Source organism: Myodes glareolus, chromosome 3 (genome assembly GCF_982192425.1).
Source record: "Myodes glareolus chromosome 3, mMyoGla1.1, whole genome shotgun sequence".
In the NCBI taxonomy this organism is placed as follows: Eukaryota; Metazoa; Chordata; class Mammalia; order Rodentia; family Cricetidae; genus Myodes; species Myodes glareolus.
Window position 1 is genome coordinate 25385064 of NC_142028.1, and position 26026 is coordinate 25411089.

General features: G+C 43.3%; 2 protein-coding genes and 1 pseudogene across 10 annotated transcripts in view; 1 reads left to right on the forward strand and 2 right to left on the reverse strand.

The window, feature by feature from the left end:
• Ferry3 (FERRY endosomal RAB5 effector complex subunit 3) overlaps positions 1–4539 on the reverse strand; it is a 36092-nt gene extending 31553 nt beyond the window's left edge. The window contains exons 1-2 of one of the 5 annotated variants that reach the window (XM_048444072.3): positions 4456–4539; positions 2225–2419 (exon numbers count right to left, since the gene is read on the reverse strand). In XM_048444072.3, the coding sequence (XP_048300029.1) occupies positions 2225–2402 (178 nt within the window). In that variant the 5' untranslated portion in view covers positions 2403–2419; positions 4456–4539. Of the gene's footprint in view, positions 1–2224; positions 2420–4301 lie in introns of all 5 variants that reach the window. The other 4 variants (XM_048444071.3, XM_048444073.3, XM_048444074.3 and 1 more) reach the window with 4 other exon arrangements.
• A 305-nt stretch (positions 4540–4844) lies between these two features.
• Rad51ap1 (RAD51 associated protein 1) lies at positions 4845–25722 on the forward strand. 5 transcript variants are annotated; one of them, XM_048444076.3, is made up of 9 exons: positions 4845–4986; positions 7662–7717; positions 8923–9061; positions 14092–14201; positions 15673–15759; positions 19701–19844; positions 20789–20947; positions 23201–23341; positions 23946–25722. In XM_048444076.3, exons 1-9 carry the CDS (start codon positions 4970–4972, stop codon positions 24089–24091), a joined length of 999 nt encoding a protein of 332 aa, XP_048300033.2. In that variant the 5' UTR covers positions 4845–4969; the 3' UTR covers positions 24092–25722. The 5 variants fall into 5 exon arrangements, with proteins under 5 accessions (XP_048300033.2, XP_048300034.2, XP_048300035.2 ...); XM_048444077.3 differs by having other exon boundaries at positions 23204–23341; XM_048444078.3 differs by having other exon boundaries at positions 19704–19844.
• LOC125406927 (prothymosin alpha-like) lies at positions 24499–24769 on the reverse strand (annotated as a pseudogene).
• Positions 25723–26026: the final 304 nt, after the last annotated feature.

Genomic DNA, 26026 nt, shown 5'->3' on the forward strand with positions numbered 1-26026 from the left:
TTATTATTATGCCAACTAATTCAGATACTAAATTACTTCATAAACAACTACAGTACAAACAAAAGTTCCAAAAGTTCTTGCAAACAGTTTTCTTCTTGAAGCTTAACTCGTATTTTCTGTTGTGTGTTCTACACAGGGCTTTTTAAACTTTTTCACTCATAACTCATTACTCACCACAGCAAGTTTTACATGACTCACATATTTAGATTCCTGGTTGGATTTGCTAACTTGATATATCAGTCATCCAAGAGAGAACCTCAAATGAGAAAATGTCTCCATAAGATTGGATGTAGATAGGCTTGTGAAGCATTTCTTGATTAATGACTGATGTGGGAGGGCCTGGCCCACTATGCACAGTATCACCCCTGGGCTGGTGGTCCTGGGTACTGTAAGCAGGCTGTGCAAGCCATGGAGAACAAGCCAGCAAGTAGTGTTCCTCCATGACCCCAGCTTTACTTCCTCACTCCAGGCTTTTGCCTTGAATTCCTGCCCCGACTTCCCTGATGATGGACGACGGCCACTGCAGCACTTTTGTTCCCAAGTTACTCTTGGTCATGATCTTTACCACAGCAGTATAGGTCTAACTAAGACAATAGGTATACAAATCAAACATTTACTGTTTAAAACCATAAAGAAATTTGTTATCTTGGAGTATATAAACCCACTTTTCATTACAGATTAAATTAAAGGCTGGGGAAATGGCTCAGTGAATAAAGTGCTTGCCATGTAAGTATGATTTCAATCTCAAGGGCATATGGAAAATTCTAGGCATAGCAGTGTGAGCCTATAATTCCTGGGCTGGGGAGGAGAGACTGGAGGGTTGGATCCTTGGGGCTCACTAACCAGCAGATCTTGCTAATTGGTGAGTCTTAGGCCAGTGGAAGACCCTTCATCAAAAAAATATAAAGGTAGACAACAATAGAGGAAGACCTGACACTAACTGTCCACCTCAACATACACCCACAGCTACACACATACACCCACACATATTACCACATCCACGTCACATACCCCTACACACCCATACCCTACACCCAATAACCCCCCATGTCCCCCAGACATACACACTCTCCCACACATACAACCCCCCACACCCATACATACACAGACCCCATACATACACACACCCCATACACATACACACACCCCACCCAAATACAGACACACCGCACACACATACACACACACCCCATATACACACACACACATCATACACATAAACACACACCATACACATACACACACCCCATACATGTACACACACCCCACACATAGACATAACCCATACACATACACACACCTCATACACACACACCATACACATACACACATTCCCCCACACATACACACACCCACATACATACACAAAGACTAAAACAAAGGTGTGTACTAATGAAATGGACAGCCTTATTCATTTTTACACAAACAATTAAATCTTGGCTGAAGAGTTAAATATTATTAATATTTAATATTAAAGTTAATATTAAATATATTTAATATTTTTCATCTTGATTTTATAATTGTCAATGACAAGAAGACTGTTTTTCATGAACATGTAGTATAAAATGGCAAACACATGTTTAAGGGCATTTCAGAAACTGTTTGCAATTCAGTCTTAATTTCATATCAAAATTTTTTTTAAATATATTTATTTATTTATTATGTATACAATATTCTGTCTGTGTATGCCTGCAGGCCAGAAGAGGGCACCAGACCCCATTACAGATGGTTGTGAGCCACCATGTGGTCGCTGGGAATTGAACTCAGGACCTTTTGAAGAGCAGGCAATGCTCTTAACCTCTGAGCCATCTCTCCAGCCCCATATCAAAATTTATTAAACAAATTTTTATAAAACTAAAGTCAGCAACTAAAGCAGCAATTTTTAAAATTAAATATTCAGGAGCCAAAAAGATGTCACAGCAGGTAAAGATGCTTTAGATCCCAGAACCCACATGGTGGAACGAAAGAATCAACTCTGCAAACGGTCTATCTTCATAGGCTTTGGGGTACACAATGCTCTGCATCCACAATAAATAAATGTAATAAAAATTGTTTCAAAACTAAAACATTCTAGCTAGGTAGTGGTGGTGTAAGCCTTTAATCCTAGCACTCTGGAGGCAGAGGCAGGTGGATCTCTTTGAACCCATCCCAAGTTCAAGAACCTGTGTTCTATCGAGAAACTGCCAATGACAGCGACTCAGGAACACAGAAGACCAGGCCTCACCGCTCTCTATGAAGCAGGGCAGATTGTGCAGCAGCATCAGACGTCCATGCAAATGGCTGGCATTCTCGTCCACAGGAAACTTGAGGGGCACCCTCAGTTCGAAGCGCTCATTTCCCACCTTGAATTTGTACACAAATTCTCTTTCCTTGTTGTAGAATCTTTCTCGGTTTTTCTTCATATTCTTCAGCAGGATTTCTACAGAACGAACAAAAACAGCCATGAGCCAAACGTCCATAGGAAACGTTTCACTATTGCTGCCACACCTCTAAGACACAGCCCAGCAGCATGCAGACACTGTGCCCATGTGATTATGAACCAACTATTCCAATTTCTACTTAACTTCCATTTCATTTTAGACACGCTCTCACTGTGCAGCCCAGAATAACTGCTGCTTTAGGATTCACTATATAGCCCAGGCTAACTTCAAACATTTAATCTTCCTGCCTCAGTAGCCCCCAACCCCCAAGTGCTGAGATTATAGGTGTGTCACCACAATTCTAACAATTCTAGTTAGTCTTGTTATCCCTGCACGCTGATTCTCCATGACAAAAATAAAATGCTTCCTCTTCCTCTTATAAAATGAAAAGTTATTTTAAGGTTATTTTCAGGGCACTGATATGCTCAGCAAGTACTATTATTCCTAGGCAGGAATAAAAAATACTTAATCCAAGGGAAGGCACGGAGATGGAAGCAAGAGGATCCTTAGGAAGAGATACGGGGTGGGGGTGCGGGTGTGGAGCTTATGGAACTGGCAAAGAAGTCAAACACAACAGTGACCCAGTAGAATCCTGAAGATGTTAGGTATGGCAGCTGTGAGGCGCGATGGGAAAAAGGGAAGAGAACACAGGGAAATTCTCCAGATAGGAGGCACATGTACAGGTGAACAGATCAGACACTGTGCCGGCCACAAGGCAGGCCAGACATAGTCAGAGAAAACGTAGTAAAGAGAGTAAGAATAAACATCCCTTAGAGATCTACTCACCAGCCTTCCAGCTGGGCTTCCCACTGTTAAGAAATCAGTTCTAACACTGTTCTCTATCTAAATCATGTAACCTTACTTTGTAAAAAAGCATATATGTGTGTGTGAGTCCTGGAAGATCCGATGCAGGCCGCTGTGGAGAAATGTTATTAATGGTCTTATCCAGCTGTGGACTATATTAACCTGCCAGGCGAGATGTGCCCGCCTGTCGTGAGAGTACCCAATTTGCTCTGACTAGATTTGAGGTCGGCTCCATAGGAGCAAATCCAAGCCTGGTTCTATAATTCCGGTAAAAAGCCCACAGATCATAGGCCCTAGAAGGAACCTAAATACCATTTTTCAGTAAAACTGACCGTGGCAAACCACCGTCTAGATATCGCTACCCATAGACAATGCTACTCTCAGCCTTAAAGGGTCTCTTTCCAGTGAATGCAGAGACTCACGGTGTTGAGAAGTGATGGATGAACGCTCAGCCCCAAACAAGACACTTACAGCACCAGTTCCGAAGGCTCAAGGAAAACTCTAGCGGAGGGAGTGGGAAATATTAGAGTCAAAAGATAGAGGGAAGGGCGACAAAGAGCCAATGTCTGGGTAAGACCCTGCCATTGCAGTGATAAACTCACTGTGGCTTCGGATGCCTGCCCTGGGTCTGCATAGAACAGACCCCTCACTAGCTAAGGGAGGACTCAGAGGGGCCCCGCGCCTTCCTAAGGACAGATTCGGGAACGGGGAGTCATCATTTTCAGTTGTGTGTCCACTGGTGCCCCCACCCGGCTCCAACGAGTAGTTGCATCCCAATGCTCACACAGCTGGTCTGGTTAAGTTAAAGGGGTCACAAAACAAAACCAAAAGTTCCATGAATCTGGAAAGTGCACCGGTATGGATATGGGGGTTAAAAGGGATGGGGAAGTTAGTAGGGATGGATGGAAGGGGGTGAGGGAAAGAACAGAACACAATCAATAAAAATATATATCTTCATGTCATTCATTTGCTTGTGAGAGTCCATTGCTCTCAGGATAAATTAATCTTAACCCAGTTTCCATCTCCGGATCCTTCTCTGGGTGTGCCTACACCCTGCCACACCAGTATGCAACCTACAAACTTAGTTTTCCGCACAGACTGAACTGTCAACGCCAAGCTGCACCCCCGCACTTTAGACAGTCGCCAGCAAACCTCCTCGGGGTCCTTAAGCCTGCAATTTCACTGGGACCTCCACGGAGAAGGGGCTTTCTCGCGGTTGGCATGGGCTCACCCCTTTCCTCAGAACCCAAAGCGCACTTGGAGCTGTCAACGCCGAGCTGCCCAATAAATCAGCTGACTTCTTGCGTGTTTTTACAGTCAGCGGATTCTCTTCGGCAGATTCGCTACCCTCTGCTCCCCTTTGCTCAAGCCCCAAAGAAAAATCCGATACAAGAACACCTTTATTTCATTCTTATCTAGTCGTTATAAAAGTTAGAAGAGTGTTACTACTTTTATACTCTACTTTAGAGTCGGTACCAAAAATCTTCACAGTGACGAAAGTGCAGTGGCGAAACCAACCCTGGGTCCGGGCCGACGGGATCCGGAAAGGCGGGCACAGGAAAAGGTGTGTAAACGCAAGCGCGCTCTTCTCAACACGCAGGCGCCGCCTCGGGCAGGCGAGCGCTGATTGGCGGACTGGAGCCGCGGGGCGTGGGGCGCGATGTCTGGTTTTGGGCGGGAATTGAAACCGCCAGCGCTGCTCTCCTGCGCCCGAACGCTACAGCTCTAGGGTGAGGAAGGGCACCATGGTGCGCCCTAGCAGGTGAGTAGTTGGTGACGTCCCGCGGGGCGGGAAGGAAGCGAGAGGACGCTGGCGGCCAGTGTCACCCAGGGCTGAAGGAGACGGCCCTGTCAGCTGAAGGGCAGCGGGTCGACTGGATGCCAGTGTCTGGGGCGAGCCCCCCGCTGGCCCGCCCTAGTCCAGAGAGACCTGGCCCCCAACCCCCCAGGCAGAAAGGCCTGTTTAACTAAACCTTCCAGCTCCTAGGTAATAGTGACCGTCACGTTGGCATCTACTCTCCGTGACCGCAGCTGGGGTGCCTGGCCGTCCTACTAGGAGCGATTGCCTAGTAGATGAGAGGCCCTAGGTTCAATCCCCAGTACTGCACAACCAAGAAAAAATAAACTTACCGGATTCACCTAGTCCTGCCCTGTCCTAAGAACTGGAGGCTACATTTTAGTGGAAGATGGGGCGGGGGCAGAAAAACCACCTCACTGTAGCATAGTGGGAAGGGGGAAAGCCTTACTTTAAACAGAGTGAGAGGGTCCCCTAGGGAAACGTGAGAGGAAATAGAAGCGAAGGCCTCTCGAATGACCACATTTGAGAGACACATTGAAGGTGTGGTAGGAAGGCCGATGGATCACCAGATTGTGATTTGGCGTGGTGTTTGGGTGTGAAGCTGGACCAGGTGAGTCTGGGTACTTCTGACAAGTGGGAATGGAGATGAGGAACCAGGGAAAGAATCCAGGTGGACTATGGCCTGAGCTGCATAGTGGATGATGATCTCTGTGTTAACTGAGATGGGGAAGTCTAAGGTGATGAGGTTTAGAAGGTGGGACCAGATTTCCGTGTCTTACGTGGTGGAGTTGAAAGGGGATAGGCATACCGATAGCGAAGACATAATGCTGTTATTTGGGATAGTAGCAGTCAGAGTGTGGTCTGCAGGCCTCTAGGGTCCCCCGAATCCTCAGGCCTGTGAGATCATGGCTGTGGGGTGTGTGTGTGTGTGTGTGTGTGTGTGTGTGTGTGTGTGTGTTGTACGTGACAGGGGTGGGAATGGTGGTACACATTCCATGTCTTGACTGTGAAGGTCAGTGGATGGCTGTGGAGTCATTTCTTCTTCCCGCCTTGTCACGGATTGCAGGAGTTGAGGTTAAGTCATCTGGATGGCACAGTGGTGAACTTCACCAGCGAGAGTCCCTAGCCCATCTTTTGTTACACTCGCCTCTGTCCTTGGCACTGCCATGGTGATAGGACTGTTGGCCCCGCAACACAAATTGAGACCCTAGCAGCACACTGCGATGGCAGTAGTTATTGCAGCTTCTATTGCCGCATGCGCAGATTTTTTTAAAGAGAGCATTTATGGGCAGGAGCGATGGCTCCTTGGTTGAAAGAGTGCTCAGTTCGCTGCTCCCACTTCAGACAGCTCCTGGGGATCCAGTGCCTCTTCTGGCCTTCACATACAATACATGCACACAGGCACACACATGTACACATGATTAAAAATCATTTTAAAAAGTAATGTTTTCTGAATATCTCTCACCCTCCTGAGTTCCAAAACACAATAGGTAGTTCCATGAATTGTTCCATGAATCAATTACAATGAATGAACGCTTGTGTTATAACTCAACCTCAGTGTACTTACCTTTTTAGGAGGCTTTCAGTTTTATTTACTCATTTTCAATCCCAGCGTTTTTAAAGATGTCATATTTTATGTAGCTGTCAAATTCTTAAGCTCTGAAGGGTGGGAGAGTGACGTGCACACCCTCCCTTTCACGTGTGTGAGGCTACGGAAGGCACACCCAGTGCCTCTCCAAAGGAAACACTTGCAGATGTGAGGTCTGAGCTAGACAAGCCTCTCACATAACTATTTTTGCTTGAAAGAGCGGGCAGCTGATAAATGAGCTCGTTGACATGGGGCATTTCATAGACAACAGAAAAGAAAGCTAAAGAGCTCTGCATTTCTTTCCTAGAGGAGGGAAATTAACCTTCTCACATTGAATATTCTTTTCTTCTGCCTACTTAGTTCCTACAAAGATGGTAGGGACAAACTATTTTATTAAAGTCTCCATCCCATTAAAACAGCATTTGGTATTGTAGAGAGATTTCTCTTAAATACTGATTTTATTGGGGGGGGGAGACGGGTGTATGTACATGAGTACAAATGCCTGAAGAAGCCAAAGCCTTATACCCCCTAGAGCTGGAGTTTCAGGGGGTTGTGGGCTACCTGGCATGGGTGCTGGGAACCAGATTCAGGCCCTTTGAAGGAGCAGTACATACTCTTAACCACCATGACTCATCTCTGACAGACTTTTTTTTTAATGTGGTTAATACTGAAGCGATACTTTATAATGTAAGCAAAGAATGAGCACAGAGGGACTTATAAATGCCCAATAGCCATTTGAATATAATGGCTTTATATTTTAATAAAATAAAAAAGTTTTTATTTTTATAAAATAAAAGTTTTAATTGAAAATTATTTGTATTCTCCTTATGTTGGGAGGTTTCCTAAATTAGTTTTTTTTTTTTCCATCATATCTATTTGGTATGATTTGGGCATTTTAGCTAATAACAAGGTCCTTAGTGTTAAATACAAATAATATTTTGGGTTGAGGTACTTTTAAGAGACTCCAAACACATTTTCCTTTCCACAAGACTATTAATAACTTTAAGGTGAAGGTATAATTATTAATGAAAATTTTCTGTCTTAATCATAGAAATAAAAAACCAGTCAATTACTCACAGTTTGAGGACTCTGGTGGTGATTCTGATGGTAAGTACAGCTTTTAACTTTGCTTGACAGATTGAGAAATGTATTTCCTCAGAGTTAATTATTCACAGGCTAGATATAGAAAAACTAAACCCTAAAAGCTTAGGCTTAAGCTTTGCCGTATTATGTTTGTTTCTGTTGTTAGAACTTGGATCAAAGTTTCAAAAACATTTCTTTAAATTACAATGTATTAGTAGGATGCTTTTTTCCTCTGTGTGTGGTTGGTGTGCACGTGCACATGTGCATGTGTGCTCACGCTGGGGACCAGTCCCAGGGCCTCCCACATGCTGAGGGATACTCTGCCACTGAACTATAATCTCATCCGAGAAGTAAGTCATATATTTCCTCAGGCCAGCATGGTTTCCTTTAAGTCAGACACTTTAGTAATTTCTCTGTTCAGAGATAGCTCTTGCATTAAATGTGTGTGCAATTTGAGAAAAAATAATATAGAAGATAACTTTTAACTTTCTATTATTGTCAAAGGTATGTGACCAGGTACTTAGAGATTGCCAGTTGTGTTCATGATACTAGGTGAAGTGGGATGTGCAGAAAGTTATATTTCTATATGTGGAAATATGAAAGAAATACATGTTAACAAATTCTTTAAAGAAGTATGTGATCCTGCAGGTACATTCATGTGCCATACATGGGTATTTTTGAGTATACCGAGAAGAACCGCAAGAGTTTTGAGGACTTACTGGACTGAAAAGGCTGTGAGAACCAGCAGTGGGTTGGGAGAGCTCAGCAGATCATAGGTGGGCCGGCAGTGTCCAACACCTTAGCTGCTGGTGCGGAGCCACTTCGCCTCTCTAAGTGCTTCCTGTTTTCTTGGGCTTGGCTCTTTTCTAGAGATGAACCTTTGTAAACATACTGGGCTACATTGTGTAGTTTAAAACCATTTCCTCCCACTTAGTGAGATAACTCTTAAAATTTTCCTAATGGTTTTATGGCATTTTAGTTAATTGTTAGAGCTGATATTTATGAACATTCTTAATTTATCTTTGTAGTTTTCAGTGAATTGGATTTTGATAAGTTGATATTTTTAAAGACAGGCCATCGTTCATCTTGAGGTGGATGGTAAAAGTAGAGACAAATTGTTTTGATTTTTAAAGTGTAGAAATTAAACATAGTTGTGCATAAAATGTAGGTAAATGAATTTTAGCTGCCAAGAAAATAATCTTCCTTCTTTTTAATTTATACAAAAATAGATGATTTTATTGCGGCAACCATGCCTAGAAACAAAAAGTCCAAAACTTTGCCAAAGGAGTTAAAGCAAGACAAACCAAAACCTAACTTGAAAACTCCTCAGAAAGAAGACATCCCACCAGCGAAAGCCCCTAAAAAAAGGTGAGAGGTAAGACCCAGAAAACACATGGTCCGTTAGCTTTGTTCATCCAGTACCTCAGCTTAAATGGGAATTTGAACGGGCGGGCTGCCGTTTGTGGCACAGGGAGGTGCCATTAAGTGCTTTCTGACTCTCTGGCTTGAAAAATAAATTCACAACATAAAAGAGAAAGCCTGGGGTTTTTTGTTTTATTAATAACATTTTGTAACATTAAATAATGATGTTACTAACCCTGCACCTATTTCTGCCCCTTCAGAACTGACAAAGATACTTTGCTAAAAGAAAGAGTAATTGTAAGGGCAATTTTAAGACAAGCATTTTAAACCAACACAGAGAATGCCCCATAATGTCTAGACCAACCCTGACATCTCATCATTTGATGTCAAGAAGGAGGAGGCTGTCCCAAGGGACCACCAAATTATAGTACAGAAAGGATATGAGTAGGGGGATGGGTAATGTTTTACTGTCATGGGTCCTCTGTGGAAAGTTAGTTAGATTGAGAAATGTCATACTGTTTGTTTCTACTTTTGAATGTCATGAATGGGATTTTAAATATAAGACAAACTCAGCCTGTAAGTGAGAGACGATATCTGCAGATACACCTTAAGTAACTTGGATCCAAAGTATATAAAGAACACTTAAGCTCTATAGTAAAAAGACTAAAGTCCAATTTCAATGTATAAGATCTGAATAAGCATTTCTCCAAAGGTACAGAAGTAATCCGCAAATAAGTAAAAAGATGCATGCCATCATTGGCTGCCAGATAAACAAAAGTAGAAACCACGGTGTGACAATTCTTCTCACCCACCAGGTGATGTTAATAAGAGTTAATAAAGATGTGGCAAAATTGGAATCTGAATCCATTGCTGCTGGTGGGGCTGTAAAATGGTGCAGCTACCCAAGAACATAGATCAGCAGTCTTCATTATGTTCAGCATAGACCTGTTCTATGCATGGCTTAGGTAATACTCAAGGGAACCGAAAATATGTCCGTCATGTCAGTGTTTATAGCATGTTCATGGTATTAATAGAAAAACAACTGGATGTCTGTCAGCCAGTGATTGTTAGATTAGTTCTCTGTCATGGACACAGCCAAAAAAAATGACCTACAGATACATGCTGAAATGTGAGTGAGCCTGAAAAATGTCATGCTTTCTACACCAGACACAAAGCCACATATTGTATATTATCCCATTTGTATGAAGTATCCAGAATAAACTAATCCATGCAAACAGAAGATGGATTACTGGTTGTTTGGGCCTGAGAGAAGGGTGACAATGTCCCAAGTAGGGTGTCTCCTACCATGATAAAACACAACAGTCCAAAGTGAAGTGGGGAGGAAAGGTGTAGTAAAAGGAGCGGCGGGCTCCCCTTTTTCTGTTTAAACAAAAAGGAAGACTTTAACTTTAACATAGTAAAATTACATATAACAAAACAGTTATCAAGCAAGAATTACAGTTACAATATTTATATCTATTTTATCTTTTATCATAACTAAGGAAAACTATAACTATCTATCTATTCTTCAACTCCATCAAAGACTCCAGAAGGATATAATATTAACTAAGCAAACAAGAAATAAGCAACTTCCAAACTCTAGAAATGACAGGGACATCTCGCTACCTGTACAGTACCCAAAGTTCTTCTGTACCATTGGGACATCCATCTTCAACCTACAGGCCCATAGTATCCAACAGACATTTCCATGAAGCAAAAAGATTAAAAGATAGTTCAGTCACTTTCTTTTGTGTCCAGCAAAATGCCTTGCAGACTCTTTCATGAAACAGGAACCCCAAAGGACCATCTCACCTTTAGGCAAGTTCAGCATTCCTCTCTCTGCAGGTTCTTTGTGTCCAGTTTATGCAACAGTCCAGACAAGAACAGTTTTCTTGCCCAAATGGCTAACCAGCTCCATAAGGAGCTTCTTCAATGCCCATCTTCCTCTTGAAGTAGCTGGTGCTGCCAGGAGCAGACGTGTCTCATTGTCATGAAAAGCCCTAAGTTATTAAGACATTTAAAATGCCATATCTGTTAGTCTTTGAAGGATATGAAGAATGCTTATTTAACTGAAATATATCTCTATATATCTAGAAAATCTAACATGACTACAAGCTTGACTACTATTGATGATTATCCTAATTATACATTACATTTTTAAATGAACTACACAATCACAATACCTTACTCAAGATCAGAAATACATATACATATAACAAAATTGACCTTAAAATCCATACCAGTGCAAATTATTCATATCTATATCATATCCCCCTTTAAACGTAAAAGAACATTTATAAACATTTGGGAATATGGATGTAGGTATTTCTCTCAAAAGTTCATCCTGCTGTATAGGGGCGCTGTTAATCAGGTCTTTTATGGTATAACCTGTGTGCTAGATTCATCTCAGTCGGCAGTTGAGTGAAGTAATTTTTTGAGGGTGTTCACCAAAGCATATCCTTAGATCCAAATTTTGAAATCAAGATAGCTTTATAAACACATGTTGGATTAGCTTAGCAGACCACACAATGAAATGTCTCTCTGTATTTAGCTCCTTCAAAGTCAAAAAATTGAAAGAAAATACAATAATATACAGAATCCAAACTCTCTGTGAATTTTCCATTTTTACATGCTTATTTTTATTTCTTTTAATCTATAACTATCTGTACTCTGTCTCTTTAAAGACTTTGCCCTTTTTTTAAGGCATTAACTTTATTGTCTATATTCTTTTTCTTCTCTCTCCCAAGCCTACGTATGTCTAACACTGTGACCCATTTAGAGGTCTTTTATGTCTGAATCTGTCCTATTGCATTGTCTATAATTCTTTACTGTCCAGGAACATTTTTGCTTTGCACTTTTAACTCACTAAGCACTTAAGAGTGACATTCCTAGGTCAAAAACAGGTACTGTGGGCTTGCCCCGCCCAGTCCAACATGGCGGAGCCGCTTGTGCCTCTGAGCCAAGAAGCGGCGGGCTGTTCTGGATGTTGGCTCCACTTCTCTCCAATTTCAAAATGGTGGGTGTACCATTTCTGCTAGCTCTGAGGCTGCCAGGTAGGAGCTGTGCTCAGCAGTCCAACCCAGAGAATGAGCATGCCACACATAAATCTTTTTTCGTTCTCAACCGCGAGTGGGCCCGTAAATGTTCCATAGTCAGAGTTTGCACTGGTGGCAGGGCCCAGGAAGCCTTGTTTTAAAATGGCATGGCTTTTTTTTCTGCCGCTATTGCTGAATTGGGAAAATTTCTCTGCAGCACCCTGCCAGCCAACAGCAAAAAGCTGTGTTAAACTCTCCTTTCTGTGTTTAAAATTCAGCTCTTAGGTTTTTAGATGGATTTAATTGGCCTCACGTTGGACGTCAATCTGTAGTAAAAGGAGCAGCAGGCCACTTCCCGCCACCCAGCTCCCAGCCATCTGACTAGCTTATACCCTGAAATGACAACACACAAATTGTATTCATTTAAACACTGCTTGGCTTATTAGTTCTAGCCTCTTATTGGCTAACTCTTACATCTTGATTCAACCCATTTCTAATAATCTGTATGTCACCACGAGCTCGTGGCTTACTAGGAATGATTCAGCATGTCTGACCTGGCAGCTTCATGGCAGGCAGCTCCCTCTGCCTGCCTCCTTCCCAGCATCCTGTTCTGTCTGCTCCACCTACCTAATTTTCTGCCCTATCGAAAGGCCAGGGCAGTCTCTTATTCAACCAATGAAAGCAACACGTAGAAAGAAGACCCTCCTACACCAGAAGGGGTTTCAGCTTAGAGTTGTACAGCTGGTCCATCACTGAGAGAAGTTAAGGCAGGAATCTAGTGTTAGGAGCTGATGCAGAGGCCATGGAAAAATGCTGCTTACTGGCTTGCTCTTCATGACTTACTCAGCCTGCTTTCTTATAGTACCCAGGACTACCTGCCCAGATACGACACCACAGTGAGCTAAGCCCTCCACATCAAGAAAAATCACAGACCTCCACATCAAGAAAAATCATAGTCCAACTGTTGGGGGCATTTTCTTAATTGAGGTTTCCTCTTCCAAAATAACTGTAGAGGATAATCAGGAATGGCTGCTGATGAGTATGTATAAAGGTTCTAAAATGCTTTCAAAACTCTGAAGATAACTGCTGAACTGTCTTTAAAAGGATGTTGTGGATGTAGCTTCCGTGGACTAGTTCCTGCCTTATGTGCAAGAATTCTTGAATTTTATTTAGCAGGGAGACTAGAAATTTAAGGTTATACTTTTGCTAAGTTTTGAGGGTAACTTATGGTACATGGTGCTCTATCTCAAGAGAAGAGGAGGAAGAAGAAAACTATTTTATAATACATGAATTATGCCTCAATAAAACTTGAGAGTTTCACACAAGCATAGAATTATTAAGACCATATTCATCCCCACCAGTGTAACTTAGTTAAAAAAATAATAAGTTCTTCAAGGTCCATTTCAGTTTTCTTCCCTTTTGTAACTTTTCTTCATCTGTCTTTGTGTTTTCCTGTTATACTCATTAGAACTGTTGGTCAACTTGAGCAGGAAGGCTTTACAGTCTGCCTTTTTGGGGCTAATTATTGGTATGACTTATTCCTCCACCTTCCTAGTTCACCTTGAAGACTCCTTGAGGGTACTTTTAGTATTCCAGCCAGTCTTTACACTGTATGTAGCAAAATATTTGTTAAAATCTAGATTTGGAGAACAGAGGTAGAATTACATTTATTGTAAGAATTACATCAGCCACATCAATGGATGAGATAAAGAGATCTCTGGAAGGGAGTGATGCTTGAACTGAGTTTATCTTAGGTTAAACCGGAGCTTTGTAGGCAGAACTGATAATGAAGAGAAAAGACAGTGACAGGAACAGTAGTCACCAGAGGAGCGGGCTACTCCGGCCACACCTGTACTCCATGTCAAGGACAGATCGGGAACATTTTTGGATAGTAGCTTCTCTTAAGTACTAATATAGGAAAATCTGAAACTTTTTAGATTTAATGGTGTTAGTGCTCTAATTGAAATTAAAACCCCATTGTTATTCCTGCATCTGTTTTAGGATGGCTTTAGATGACAAGGTCTTCCAGCGAGGCCTAGAAGTTGCCCTAGCTTTATCTGTGAAGGAACTTCCAACAGTCACCAACCAAGTGCAGAACTCTCAAGAAAAATGTAAGTCTATTTTCTTTGTGATTATCTTTAAAAGCATCTTATAGTTTTTGTAATGATCTTTTTAGGGTAGGCCATCACAGAGAAAAGAACACAATTTGAGCTATAAAAAGAACACTTGACAGAGGGCCCCTGTGGGTTCAATTTTTTTATTATATCAGTGTCCTACAAGTATATTTCTTTGTTCGACACATCAAGGAGCCTAGGACTTAGACTGAGGTGGGCTTCTTGGCAGCATGGTGCTATGCTGTAAGAGTCCAGTCTTGATCAAATGATCTGTATGATCCTAACAGTCCAATTCCTTCTTTTAAATCTAAATGTTTTTACCATGACCTAATGATGATAATTTGTGTGATCTATTAAAATTAGAGGCACTAACCTTCATAGAAGCTTACTAGACTTCAGAGTATGACTTCTCAATTTCTCTGTGATTTTTCACCTTTGAATTTTTTTTTCTGTAACCTTGTAGAATATGATGATCTGGGTGTGACTTTTACTTTAAGTTAGTCACCTCTTTGAAAATGAACCATTTTGAGTAGGAAGATCAGGAATTGTCATGTACTGTATCTAAAATGAGAGGACTTCAACTCATCTCAGTATAACAGGAATTCTTGGAAGTAGCACTCACTGAATAATGCTCTTTACAGCATAAGAACTTAATGTATATCAATATCATTTAAAGGTCCCCTACATGCTTGGGTTGGTTTGTTTTATGGTGCTAAGGCTGAAATCCAGGTGTCACACCTACTGTGTAATGCATTGATTTTAGGTTGTAATGGTTGGAAAGCTTTTCTGTTGCTGTGACATAACGCCATGACCGAGAGCAGTTTATAGAAGACGGGTTATTTCGGCTCAGGGTTCCAGAGCGTTAAGAGTTTATAATGGCAGGGGGAACATGGCAGCAGGTGCAGGAGCAGAAAGCTGGCTGCTCACTTTTCTGTTCACACCCAGGGAGCTGAGACAGTGACCTGGAAGGGGACTGAGTCTATAGACTCTTGAGGCCTCCAGTGACTTCCTTCCTTCAGCAAGGCTCCACACCCCAAATGGTGCTGCCAGTGGGGCTCAAGTGTCAAATATGTGAGCTTATGGGAACAGTTCTCAGTCACAACACCACAGAGCTTAAGTTAGTATGAGCATGGATTTGTCCATACAGAGGTGGTATTTATTGACTGTATGTGGTCATATAATAAGCAGTTCCCACTTGAATTTAATCTTCTACAATTATAGATAGGGAAATTAAATCTAAAGGTGATAAGCAAGTTTATATATGGAATCTGACTATGAGTCTGAGTCTTATGTAGAGCCCAAACTCGTGATATGTGCTAGCTTCTCCAAGTAAAACCGCTGGGCTGGTGTGTATCTGGGATGGTTCATCCCAATCTGTGTTCGTATTGTTTCAGTGGTCATCTTCCTCCTTTTTAGACTCTGACTGATTAGGATGCATCTGAAGTTCTTTGCTTACTTCCTGTGCTAGGCACTGACAAGCAAGGTGATAGGAAAACAGAAATGACGGATAAGTCTCCTACCGTCTCTAACTGCAGTGTAACCAGTGATAATTCAGGTGAGTTTTGATGTTAATAGCAGTTGTTTTTATTCACAGTGCTATTTTTCTAACTTGTTTTAGTTATTGTGCCTGTAGCTAGAACAAAGTCTTCCCATGTCCCAGGCTCTGTCTCCTGGCCTTTGTTTCTCTGTACTTTGGTCTTATTCTGACTGTCCCCCTTTTATATAAATTATATGACTAGGCCTGTCTTGGGCGGCAATGGACGTTAGGCGAAAACCCCTTATCCGTCATGGGAAAGTATCCAGGTTAAAACATACTTTCTGTCTTAGGTTGAGGCCACCCCCCAAAATCTTATCCGTCATTGACTTATGATAAATTGTCATTTATCATTAAGTTTAGCCAGATTTATGTTGAAAAACATTTTGAGGCAAATGCTAAAAGGACTTGTCATGTGGCAGCATTGACCTGAGTTAGTCTTTGGCTCTGGCATCATGAGATTATGAAGATGATGCTCCAGTGCGTATATAAGCATTTTTAAAGGAGACTGTGTCTGCACAATCCTTAAAAAGTCTGCTCAAAAAGGAGCCTTTTAAGTAAGGACTTTAGCATTGGTGAAAAGAGCCCCTGGAATAGTTAACTAGAATAATAATTAATAGCCAATTAGTAAATCTTGTATTCCAGGGTCCAAGAAGAACAGCAAAAGTTATCCTGACCAAGTAGAGGTCAAAAACCATAATCAATCTGTAAAGATTAACTGTAGTATTTAATTGTAAATTTAGCTTAATTTGAACGATCATGGTATTTACAACCTGCCCTGAGAAGGTACCCACAGCGCCCAGCAGAAGCAGCTGACAGGATAAGGGAAAAAACTGGTAGCAAGCCACTTCTGGCAGCCGGCCGCAGCAATGACTGACAGATCATGGGGAGGGAGCCAGAAGAGGGAAGGGCCCGTGGCTGTCAGCTTTAGGAATCCAGCAGCTCTTTAGTCTGGCGGGTCGACTATGTCTGGATCTCTTGGTTTTGTCCCATCTTTAGGCTTCTGGACAGAAGAATCCATAGTACGAACCAGCCGCTCCGGTATCCAAATGGGATGGTCTGCATTCTGTGGAAAAACAGACAAAACTCCCCTGCCCCAAGATTAGTATATGGTCTGGACCATCTATAGTACAGGGCCTGGACCATACCAGGTGTTATCTGTTTCCTTCGGCAAATCCTGCCAGCGTGTGTCACCATAACCGGCTCCCCTCACCGGTCTTTGGGAGTGGAACCATGTACTCTAGTTGTTTTAGGAACTAAACTGTAACCAGGCTGGCCTTGAACTCATAGAGATCTGTGGGTCTTTGCCTCCAAGGAGCTGGGACGGGAGGCAAGTGCCATTATCGTCCCCTGCGGGGCCACTGTCCGCCATAGCGGCCGCCGGGGCCAAGTGTGCGCTTGGGTCCCTCCCTGTGCCGCCGCCTGGCTCCAGGCTGCTCATGGGCTCTGCTCTGTGCGGATCTGTGGCTTGGCCTGGCCTGTCATAATGAAAACAACTTTTAGATCTAGCTCTGCCCGGAACTTTTTTAGGGGCAGAAGTAATTATCTGAGTCTCTTTAGAATCTAGCACATAAGTGTCATCATATAACCGGATAAAATTATTGAAGTTGTCATTTTTATACGGGACCCAAAACCTCCCGAACAAAAATCTGTTAACATTTTTATAGGCTAACCGTTTTTCTGCTCCTTTGTCTGGAGCAGAAAATGTGCGAACAACCTTTTTTAAAAAGAGAAAGCACCAGATCTTAAAACAGATGGTTGTGAGCTGCCATGTGGTTGTTGGAAATTGAACTCAGGACCTCCGGAAGAGCAGGCAATGCTCTGAACCATTGAGCCATCTCTCCAGCCCCCTTGTCAGCTAAAAATTTCTTAAGCTTTAGCAGCCGCCCCCATCACCACCGGGCTATTGCATCCGCCTTCCAAGCTCCCTCGGCTGCCCGTGTTCCTCCTCGTGCCACCCGGCAGCCCGCCTGGTTTTGTTGGTGTTTTGTTTTGGGGAACTCATCTCCCCATTTGGGGAGGGCCCGGTTAGTGCCACGGAGGGCCCAGTCTTAGATTTTTTTAGGGGCCAGGGAGTGCCGGCTCACCCAGCACGCTCAAACCTGCGGCCTTTTTAGCCGCCCCTGCGCCTGGCCCGCAGCCACTGTGCCTATGACCGTCAGTGCCCCGCCACCTGTCGGGCCCATTGCGCCCGCCGTGTCTGCGCTGCTGCCGACCACTGCCATGGCTGCCCCTGCCCAAGCACCATCAGAGCTCACCAGGCAGACCGCGTCCTGTCTTAGCATGCAAGTGCCCTCTGGCCCGGCCCGTGTGGCCAGTCTCTCTTAGTCACTCTGTATCTCTTTCTCTTTGGCTCTATGCACACCTTGGCCATGGTGCGCGCCCGTGGGCGGTCCCCGTGGCCGCCGTTCCCGTGACCCATCCCCCAAACATGTATGGGAGCTTTTTTATTTTTTACGAAAGACAGGCTCTGTGAAGCTGCTTTCCTGTATTTTAAAAAGCTCTTAATAGAACTTATAGCTACTGCTTTTTGAATCTCCTCAAGGAATGGAGAGGACAGCCCAAGGCCCACATTCCTATGAGCCGTCAGCCATTCGTTAGTCGCCAGCTGTCCCGGGCACTGTCACCTTGGAAACGGACTCCCGCCAGGCGCTAGTTGCGCCAGCCTGTTCTCTAGTAAAAATTAAAGCCCCCTGCAAGTAAAAGCCAGGGACTAAATTCTCTCAAAAAAATTAGGCAATTAACTACCCTACATAAAAGAAAACTGTCTTAAGGAACTCTCGTGTTGTCTCAAACTTAATACCAGTGCCCCTTCTCTCCCAAAGACCTAACAATACCTGTTTACCCGGCCTTTACCTTGGAGCAGAAGTTCCCGCACCCAAATGAGCCAATCCTGGCCAATCCACCCTCTGCAATTCACTTACTGCTGGCCAGCCTCCTGAGGGTGACCCCCACGGAGATCCTTACCCCTCAAAACTCACAGATGGGTTTTGCAGACGAGTGTTCTTTGGTTGCAGTCACTTTCAATGGCTCACCCAGGGACGCCATTTGTTGAATCACCTGAGGTCTGCATCACCACCCTCCCACGAGCTTGGGCAAGGGCCTAGGGATTAAACAGAGACACACACCCAGAGAGTCCAGGTCATTCGCCAAGAGGTGAATGTCAATTTATTTAGCTTTATCCAGAGTTAATATACCTTTTTCCCCAGTAATGGAAATCCCTCCCAGCCAGAGAGGGGTGGGGGAATTGGCGCCGTGTGAGAACTTTTCCGCAGGCAGGTGGGTGAGATGTGCCGGGCAGTGGCAGACAGGTGAGAGGGACCTTGGCACCGTGAGCTCTCCTGGACAGGTTGGGAAATTACCATTCCAAAGTAATACAAGGCCCTACAGCTAATTCACCAGGCCTAGTAGAGCAGAGCACAAAATTTAACAGAAAGCTTAGCTGGTTAGCCAAAACAGTCCTTGATTTACATCCCAGGGAGCAAGGGAAGACAGAGGCCTACAACTGCAGACCTACCTTCTTCCCTGCTGGACAGTCATGACTGCTCAGGCCCTCCATCCTACAGTGAGTGACCACTCAAGGGCTGCGTCTCTCTAGTACCATCTGCATAGTCCTTTGGCAATGACCTTTAAGGTCTCAGAATAAACCTTTTAAAACCTGAGTCTAAGCCAGGCAGTGGTAACACAAACCTTTAATCCCAGCACTTGAGAGGCAGAAGCAGGTAGATCTCTGTGAGTTCGAGGTCAGCTTAGTCACAGAGCGAATGCCAGGACAGGCTCCAAAGTTACACAGAGAAATCCTGTCTCAAAAAAACAAAAAAGAAAGAAAAGAATAACCAGTTTATCACTGAGAGACTGATGGTCTTCACCCCAGTATGGCCTGTGTAGTGTCATATTGGGAGCAGAGAAGGGCAACAAAGACCGTAGTCTGCCCAGAGTTCTCACTGATGTCCTGTCTCCAGAAGATTTGGACAAAATCATGGAGGAGGGGGACGCTGGCAGTGTTGAAGGGGAAAGGAAAACATCTAAAGCTGAGGCTCAGCGGAGGAGGAGGGTGCCTTTGGAAAGCAGCAGTGCTGATGACACTGGGTCCGACAGTGCAACAGGTAAGTTATGCCTGCTTCAAGTAAATTCGATGGGAATTCAGTAAAAACTTGGAGAGCAGGATGTATGCAAAGCACTGTGTTGAGCCTTTAAAGTCTGTAAACTCATATAGAACAGTTAAATTGAGCTCGGCCACAGAGGGAGAAACTGTCTAGGGGTAACCTTTAAACCATGTCTGGACAAACAAGCAACATTAGAAAAACCCATGGATGAAGTCACACTTCTGACTGAGGGAAAGGTGTAAACAGTAGGACAGACAAGCACTGTCAGTGGAATCTTGGGGAAGAGGCTGAAGAGGCAGCTTGGGCTGCCACTAGCTGTGGAGCAACTCTTAGGTGGTTCTAACAGGTTTCAGCTTTTCTATAATTAATTGAAACTTAGGAAGTATTTTGAGTTGAAAGTGGTTTTATTATCAGTTATTTTCAGACTTAGTAGAAATTAGGGCAAAGGGAAAATATGGTGACTTTGACAACATTGTAATGTGTTAAAAATTTAAAAGAATTAGCCTGTACGTTAATACCAATCAGATACAGTATTTTAGATTTTAATCTTCTGTCAACAAATAACAGACCTGTTCATCAACACTCACTGAACAAATGATTGGTGCTCATGATGTTTGCTGTAACCTAGGTGCTAGGAGCAAAACTGTTCAAATTCTAATGAGTGGTCTAGTGAGGGGTTATGGGCGGTAAACACACAGCTAATGTTTTTAGAGCAATGGTATGCAAGCTGAGGGGTTTGAGGCCTGGAACTGTAGAAAATAAAGCACTATGAAGGAGAAGGAAGTGGGCTTTATAAAAGGCTAATGGGAATGAGGTGGGATGTGTATTTTTTTCCAGAGACAAGAGCATACTTGTATGTCGAGTGACGGTGAGGCCATTGCAGATGAAGCAACAGAAGTCTCCGTTTTTAGGACAAAGACAGAATATGTAATTGTCTGTTTTAGGTGAAGATTCAGAAAATGATTCTAATTTTGAGGAGAGTGAAGGAAGTGATGAGGACTTTGCAGTGAGGAAAGGTAAAGCTAGAGAAAAGAAGAAAACAGTGCAGAGAAAACCCGCGGTAGAGAAAGAAAAGAAGTCAAAACAAAATAAGGAGGCCTCAGGTAAGCCTGCTCCCAAACTCATCATTTTGTTGAGTCCTATTCGTTGTGTTTCCAGATCTTCGCCTTTGTCCCTTGCAACATTTTGTTAATGCTTGTCTCTAGTTAAAAGGAATCGTGGGTGGGGAGAAAAGCTGAGAAGGCTGAGCTCTAGTGGCCACATGAGCGATGAGTGTGGGTCCTCCACTGTTAGCACACAGCCATCCCTGCCAACACCCTGCACCCACATCTACCCTCAGAACACTGACATTCAGGACATCTCATTGAGGGCCAGGGGCTCAATCCCAGGTTTGTTCGTTCAGAGGCTGGGTCATGCTGTGGGGTGTTTAAACAGTGAAGCCTGCATGAGCTTAAGTCTTTCCTTTTCTGCATGATATGATCTCTGTTTTGAGGACTCATTTGTAATATCTTAGTGTCATTTTTACAGTGAGAATTTGTGACAGCTTGGACATGGAACACTTGTTTGTTTGTTTGTTTTTCAAGACAGGGTTTTTCTGTAGCATTGGAGCCTGTCCTGGAACTAGCTCTTGTAGACCAGGCTGGCCTCGAACTCACAAAGATCTGCCTGCTACCTCCCAGGTACTGGGATTAAAGGCGTGCACCACCACTGCCTGGCTGGAACACCTGTTCATTATGTTCAAAAGTTAGACTATTTTTTCAAACCTGTACTATATAATAAATTATTACAAAATGCAACTTTTATTAATAAAATTAGTTTTACTTATTCATACCAGTTTTTTGCCTTACTTTCTCAATCCTCCTACCTCAGTCTTCTGGCAAGTGTCTTATCATCATGACCCAGTAAGGAGTTTTTAATTTGGAAGTCACTTCTGAGAAAATTTAATACTGTGAACAGCCAGATTCCTTTTACATGGCTGTGGGTACTATTGAGGACCAGCCTCAACAAAAATACTTCTTACCCGGGTAGGGGTGCAGGAATTGAAGACATATAAGTAAAGAATATGAAGACACATAAAAATAATAAGAAAGAAAACATAGAAAGTATCGCGAGGGCATTCCAGGGACTGAAATTCACCCTTGTTTATTTTTCCACAGCTTTTTTTATACCCAATGTAAACTGGGGAGGGGGAGTAACAAAAGACTTTATTGAGATGATACAAAGGATAATTCACACAGTCAGTTGCTTTATCATTCTAAGACACCAGATCATTAGCATTCTGTAGTCTAGGTAGCAAAGCTGCTCTAGGTCCGTCCCCAAGTGACCTCATAGTTTCAAAAGAAGGAGGAGAATGCTCCTGACCACCTGTCAGGATGGCATGGATGTATCTTAATTTCAAAAGAACCAAGCAATCACATCCTGAGTTGGGATATGCAACTATGTTTGTCAGTCTCCAAACTCTCTGACCTGCAGACAAGGTTTGGAAATGGACCTGCATTTTTCGGCCTCCACAAGTATATGACCACACCCTGATTGTACTCCTTGCCTCTCCACACGTGACTCCTGCCCTACCCACATTAAACCAGTGCAGGAGCCTGTGCTCTGGTGTTGTGTGCTCTCCTCTCTGCTGAGAAAGTGTCCCTTCACTCATCTTCCCCTCAGTCATGATTCCGCCTGCAATCATCTCCTCTACACCTAAACACACACGAGATTCCAAGGTCCCTTCTGAGCATTCCTGGAATCTCAGCACAGCGCAGTAGACACAGCTCTTCACTTTGCTTCCTCCCACTGATGTGTGGTGCAGGATAATAAGTTTCTTCAGAAAAAAACTGGCCATGTAGTGTGTTCTTTGTAACTCTAGGGTCTTCAACACTGTTTCCAACACATACAGAAGAATCAATATTTGAAAATGGTTATAAGTATGACCTTAGAAGTCAAACTTGATTTCTGTATGGGCTCCAACAATAGCTGTCCAACTGCTTAACCGCTCTGTTGGCTTATCTGGTAGGGGGTTAGTAATCCTGAGGTGGGCGTTGTCATAAAGGGTGAAAGTTCATGTCTGGCACACTGGCACAGAAATGCTAATCCAAAACCATGGTCCTTAGACTTGTCGTAAGTGGTGTTTGGGCTTTTGAGACCATCTCACTTTGTAACCCATGTTGCCTCCTGCCTCAGCCTCTGGAGTACTGGGATTTCAGGCAGGTACTGCCTCACCTTGATAGTAGATGATTTTTTTTTATTGTAATCTGTGCCTTTTGAATTTTTTGGAAAGTATGAGATGATTTTTATACACATATATTAGACATTAATATTATCTTCCTATATGACAATTTTTTTACGTTTTTCAATGACTTAAGTAGGTGTGGCTCCAGCTGCCATCAAGTCACGATCTCCATCCTTACCCGAGGCAGTTGGACTTTCTTCAGAGGCAATTAGGAAACCAGCAAAGATGTGCAGCCCTTCAGCTGAAGGCAAGAGACCCAAGTGGGTCCCACCAGGTATGGTAACTTATTGAGGGCACCAGCTTAGAAAGCTGCCATTGGCAACTCTTTCCTAATCATAGGAGTTGTATGTGAGCAGGTCCTATGTTATTTCATGTTCTCTGAACCAGTGGTTTAGTGTTTTATCGTCTTACTATTAGGCATCAAGGCTGACTATGATTTGTTTTCCTTACTATAAATAAAACTGCAGTAAACAGACATTCTTATTTCAGAAGTCTGCAGATACATCCCTGACTATGAGAGTCAAAGAGCATTAGTGAAGTTTTTTTTTTTTCCTGGCAACAAAGTTTTTCCTCAAGATCTGCTGGCCTCCACAGTTTCACTGAGTCCTCAAGCCTGGGGCATTTGAGCATTGTAACATGTATCAAATATAAATGCCTTGGCAAACTTGTCTTTGTCTTTATATGTTTGTTTTGCTGCACAGCCAGAAAAGTTGAAGACTTTGAAGGTTTTAGAGTTGGGGTTTCTGATTATGATGTTTAGCCTGTCCTGTGCTCTTCCTGAGCTCCAGTGTGGGTCATTCTTTGATGTGCTGCTGTACCTGACGGGCTCTGTAGAGCAGAACAATACTTAACCGCTTTTTGCCTCTGTTTTCTTGCAGCCGCCTCTGGAAGCAGAAACTCCATCAGCAGCCCGCTGGCAGGAGCACCCACCAAGTCCCCAAGTCAGAGCCTCCGCTTGGGCCTCTCCAGACTAGCACCAGTTAAGTGTTTGCACCCAAATGCCACAAGTAGCCAAGTGCGGTAGCAGGAAAGAACCCGTGGGACCCTCAGTCCTGCAAGCCGGTTGTTGTATATTCAACTTGCACATGGAAGAGCCTGTTTTGTGATTCTTTTTTTTTTTTCCTTTTAAAGTATTTTTAAGAAAAAAAGCAAGGCCTTGGAAGTTTTGGTTTTTTCCTCCCCTGTTGCAAATTCATGTTGTGGTTTTGGTGGATTGATGAAGAGCGCATGTCATCTGTGGGTGACACTGCCCGCTGTGGGCAGGCGGGACCTGCTCCTCTACTGGAAGGTGACCATGTTTAAATTCTGAGACAGGAAGTGGAGGGTGAATAGGTCACGGTGGCCTTAGTTTAGCTTTTCCTTTTACTGTCCAGCCATCCTCGTCAGTCTTCTGCTTCTTGGTGTCAACATCATCATCATCCTCATCTTCAGCTACCCGCTTGCCCATAGGATCCTCAGCTTCCTCATCTTCATCTCCATCCTTTTCCACACCATCACCTTCTTTCTCCTCCTCCTCTTCCTCCCCACCTTCTTTCTCTTCTTCATCTACCTCATTGTCAGCCTCCTGCTCCCCATTTTCCTCATTAACATTCCCATCAGCAGGTGTATCTCTTCCATTCTCTGCCTCCTCCACAACTTCCTTCTTCTCCTTCAAGTCCTTGGTGGTGATCTCGGATCTGGTGTCCATGGCCGTGTCTGACATGGTTGGGCACACCGGTGATCTGCTGCAGCTAGGGCGGGAGGAATCGAGTTTGAGGACTCTGGCAAGAAAGCTGCCGGAATCCACTGTGGTGGTGGTGGTGGAGGAGGAGGAGGAGGAGGAGGAGGAGGGCAAGCGGGTGGTGAAGGCGGCTGCAGCAAGCACCGGGAACAATGCCCTGTTTTGTGATTCTGGTCCCAAAGCTTTTCTGTCTTTTAGCAAAGGGTTCTTGGGGCTCTCCTCATGCCACTCCTGGCACATCTGTAGTTACATGGTATGTCTCCCAGCTCTGTCTGGTGTACAGCACCCTAACTGAACTGTTCAGAGTGACTGGCAAATGGGCATCTGGGCTCCTTCAGGAGGGATTTCTGAAATTTTTCTTACCTCCATGTTTCTTTAAGTTGTTACTAGCTTGCTGTTTATCCAGGTCTTCCTTTGTAAGAATTCTTCTTGTGTACATATTAAAATGATGACTATACTGTAGCATATGTCTCCTATATGGGAACAGATGGTTATCTACAGCAGATAGAATTTAAAAATACTTTATGAACTTTTCATTGTCAAAATTTAAATAAAAGTGAAAATGTTAAAAGTGTGTTCTTTGATACTATGTATCCATCTGTCTATGTTTTGGTAAAATGAGTATTCCATGGTCAGTGTAAGCCAGGGGATGCAGTGTCTTCATCACTGCAGATTAGCCAGAGCTCGGAAGACTGGCTGTCAATTTGTCACCCCTGTATTAGCTAATGCAGCTTTTCAGGAAGCTGAGATTCATTGTCGATAGAAGTAATTGTTTTAATGGTGAGAATAACAACTTGTTCCTGATTGCTTTTTAGTAAAATATGTAATGTTTACCATAGAATGTTAAATGCCTTGCCTAGTTCTCAGCTATGAGACATCTGCGTTACCATGAGCAGAAGCGGTTTTGAATTGTGATTAAAGTGAGCATTTGCCTATTGCTTTTGTATATTTTCCTCTTACATCTTATACGTACGTACACTATCATTCACCACGTTACCTGCTCCCCTATCCCTCTTAAATCCCCAGTCTTGAGTTAGTTTTCTGTATGATTTGGGTTCTAGGTTTTGAGACAGGGCTTCCTGTGTAGCCCAGGCTACCCCCAAACATTTTTCTCCTTTGGCTCATGTGGCACCTCCCTGCCCACTACAGTTTTCTGGTCATGTGTTACTACCCCCACTTCCACGGCATCATGTCTGTGCTTTAGACTACATCTTGTTTGTCATACAACCTATTGCCTAG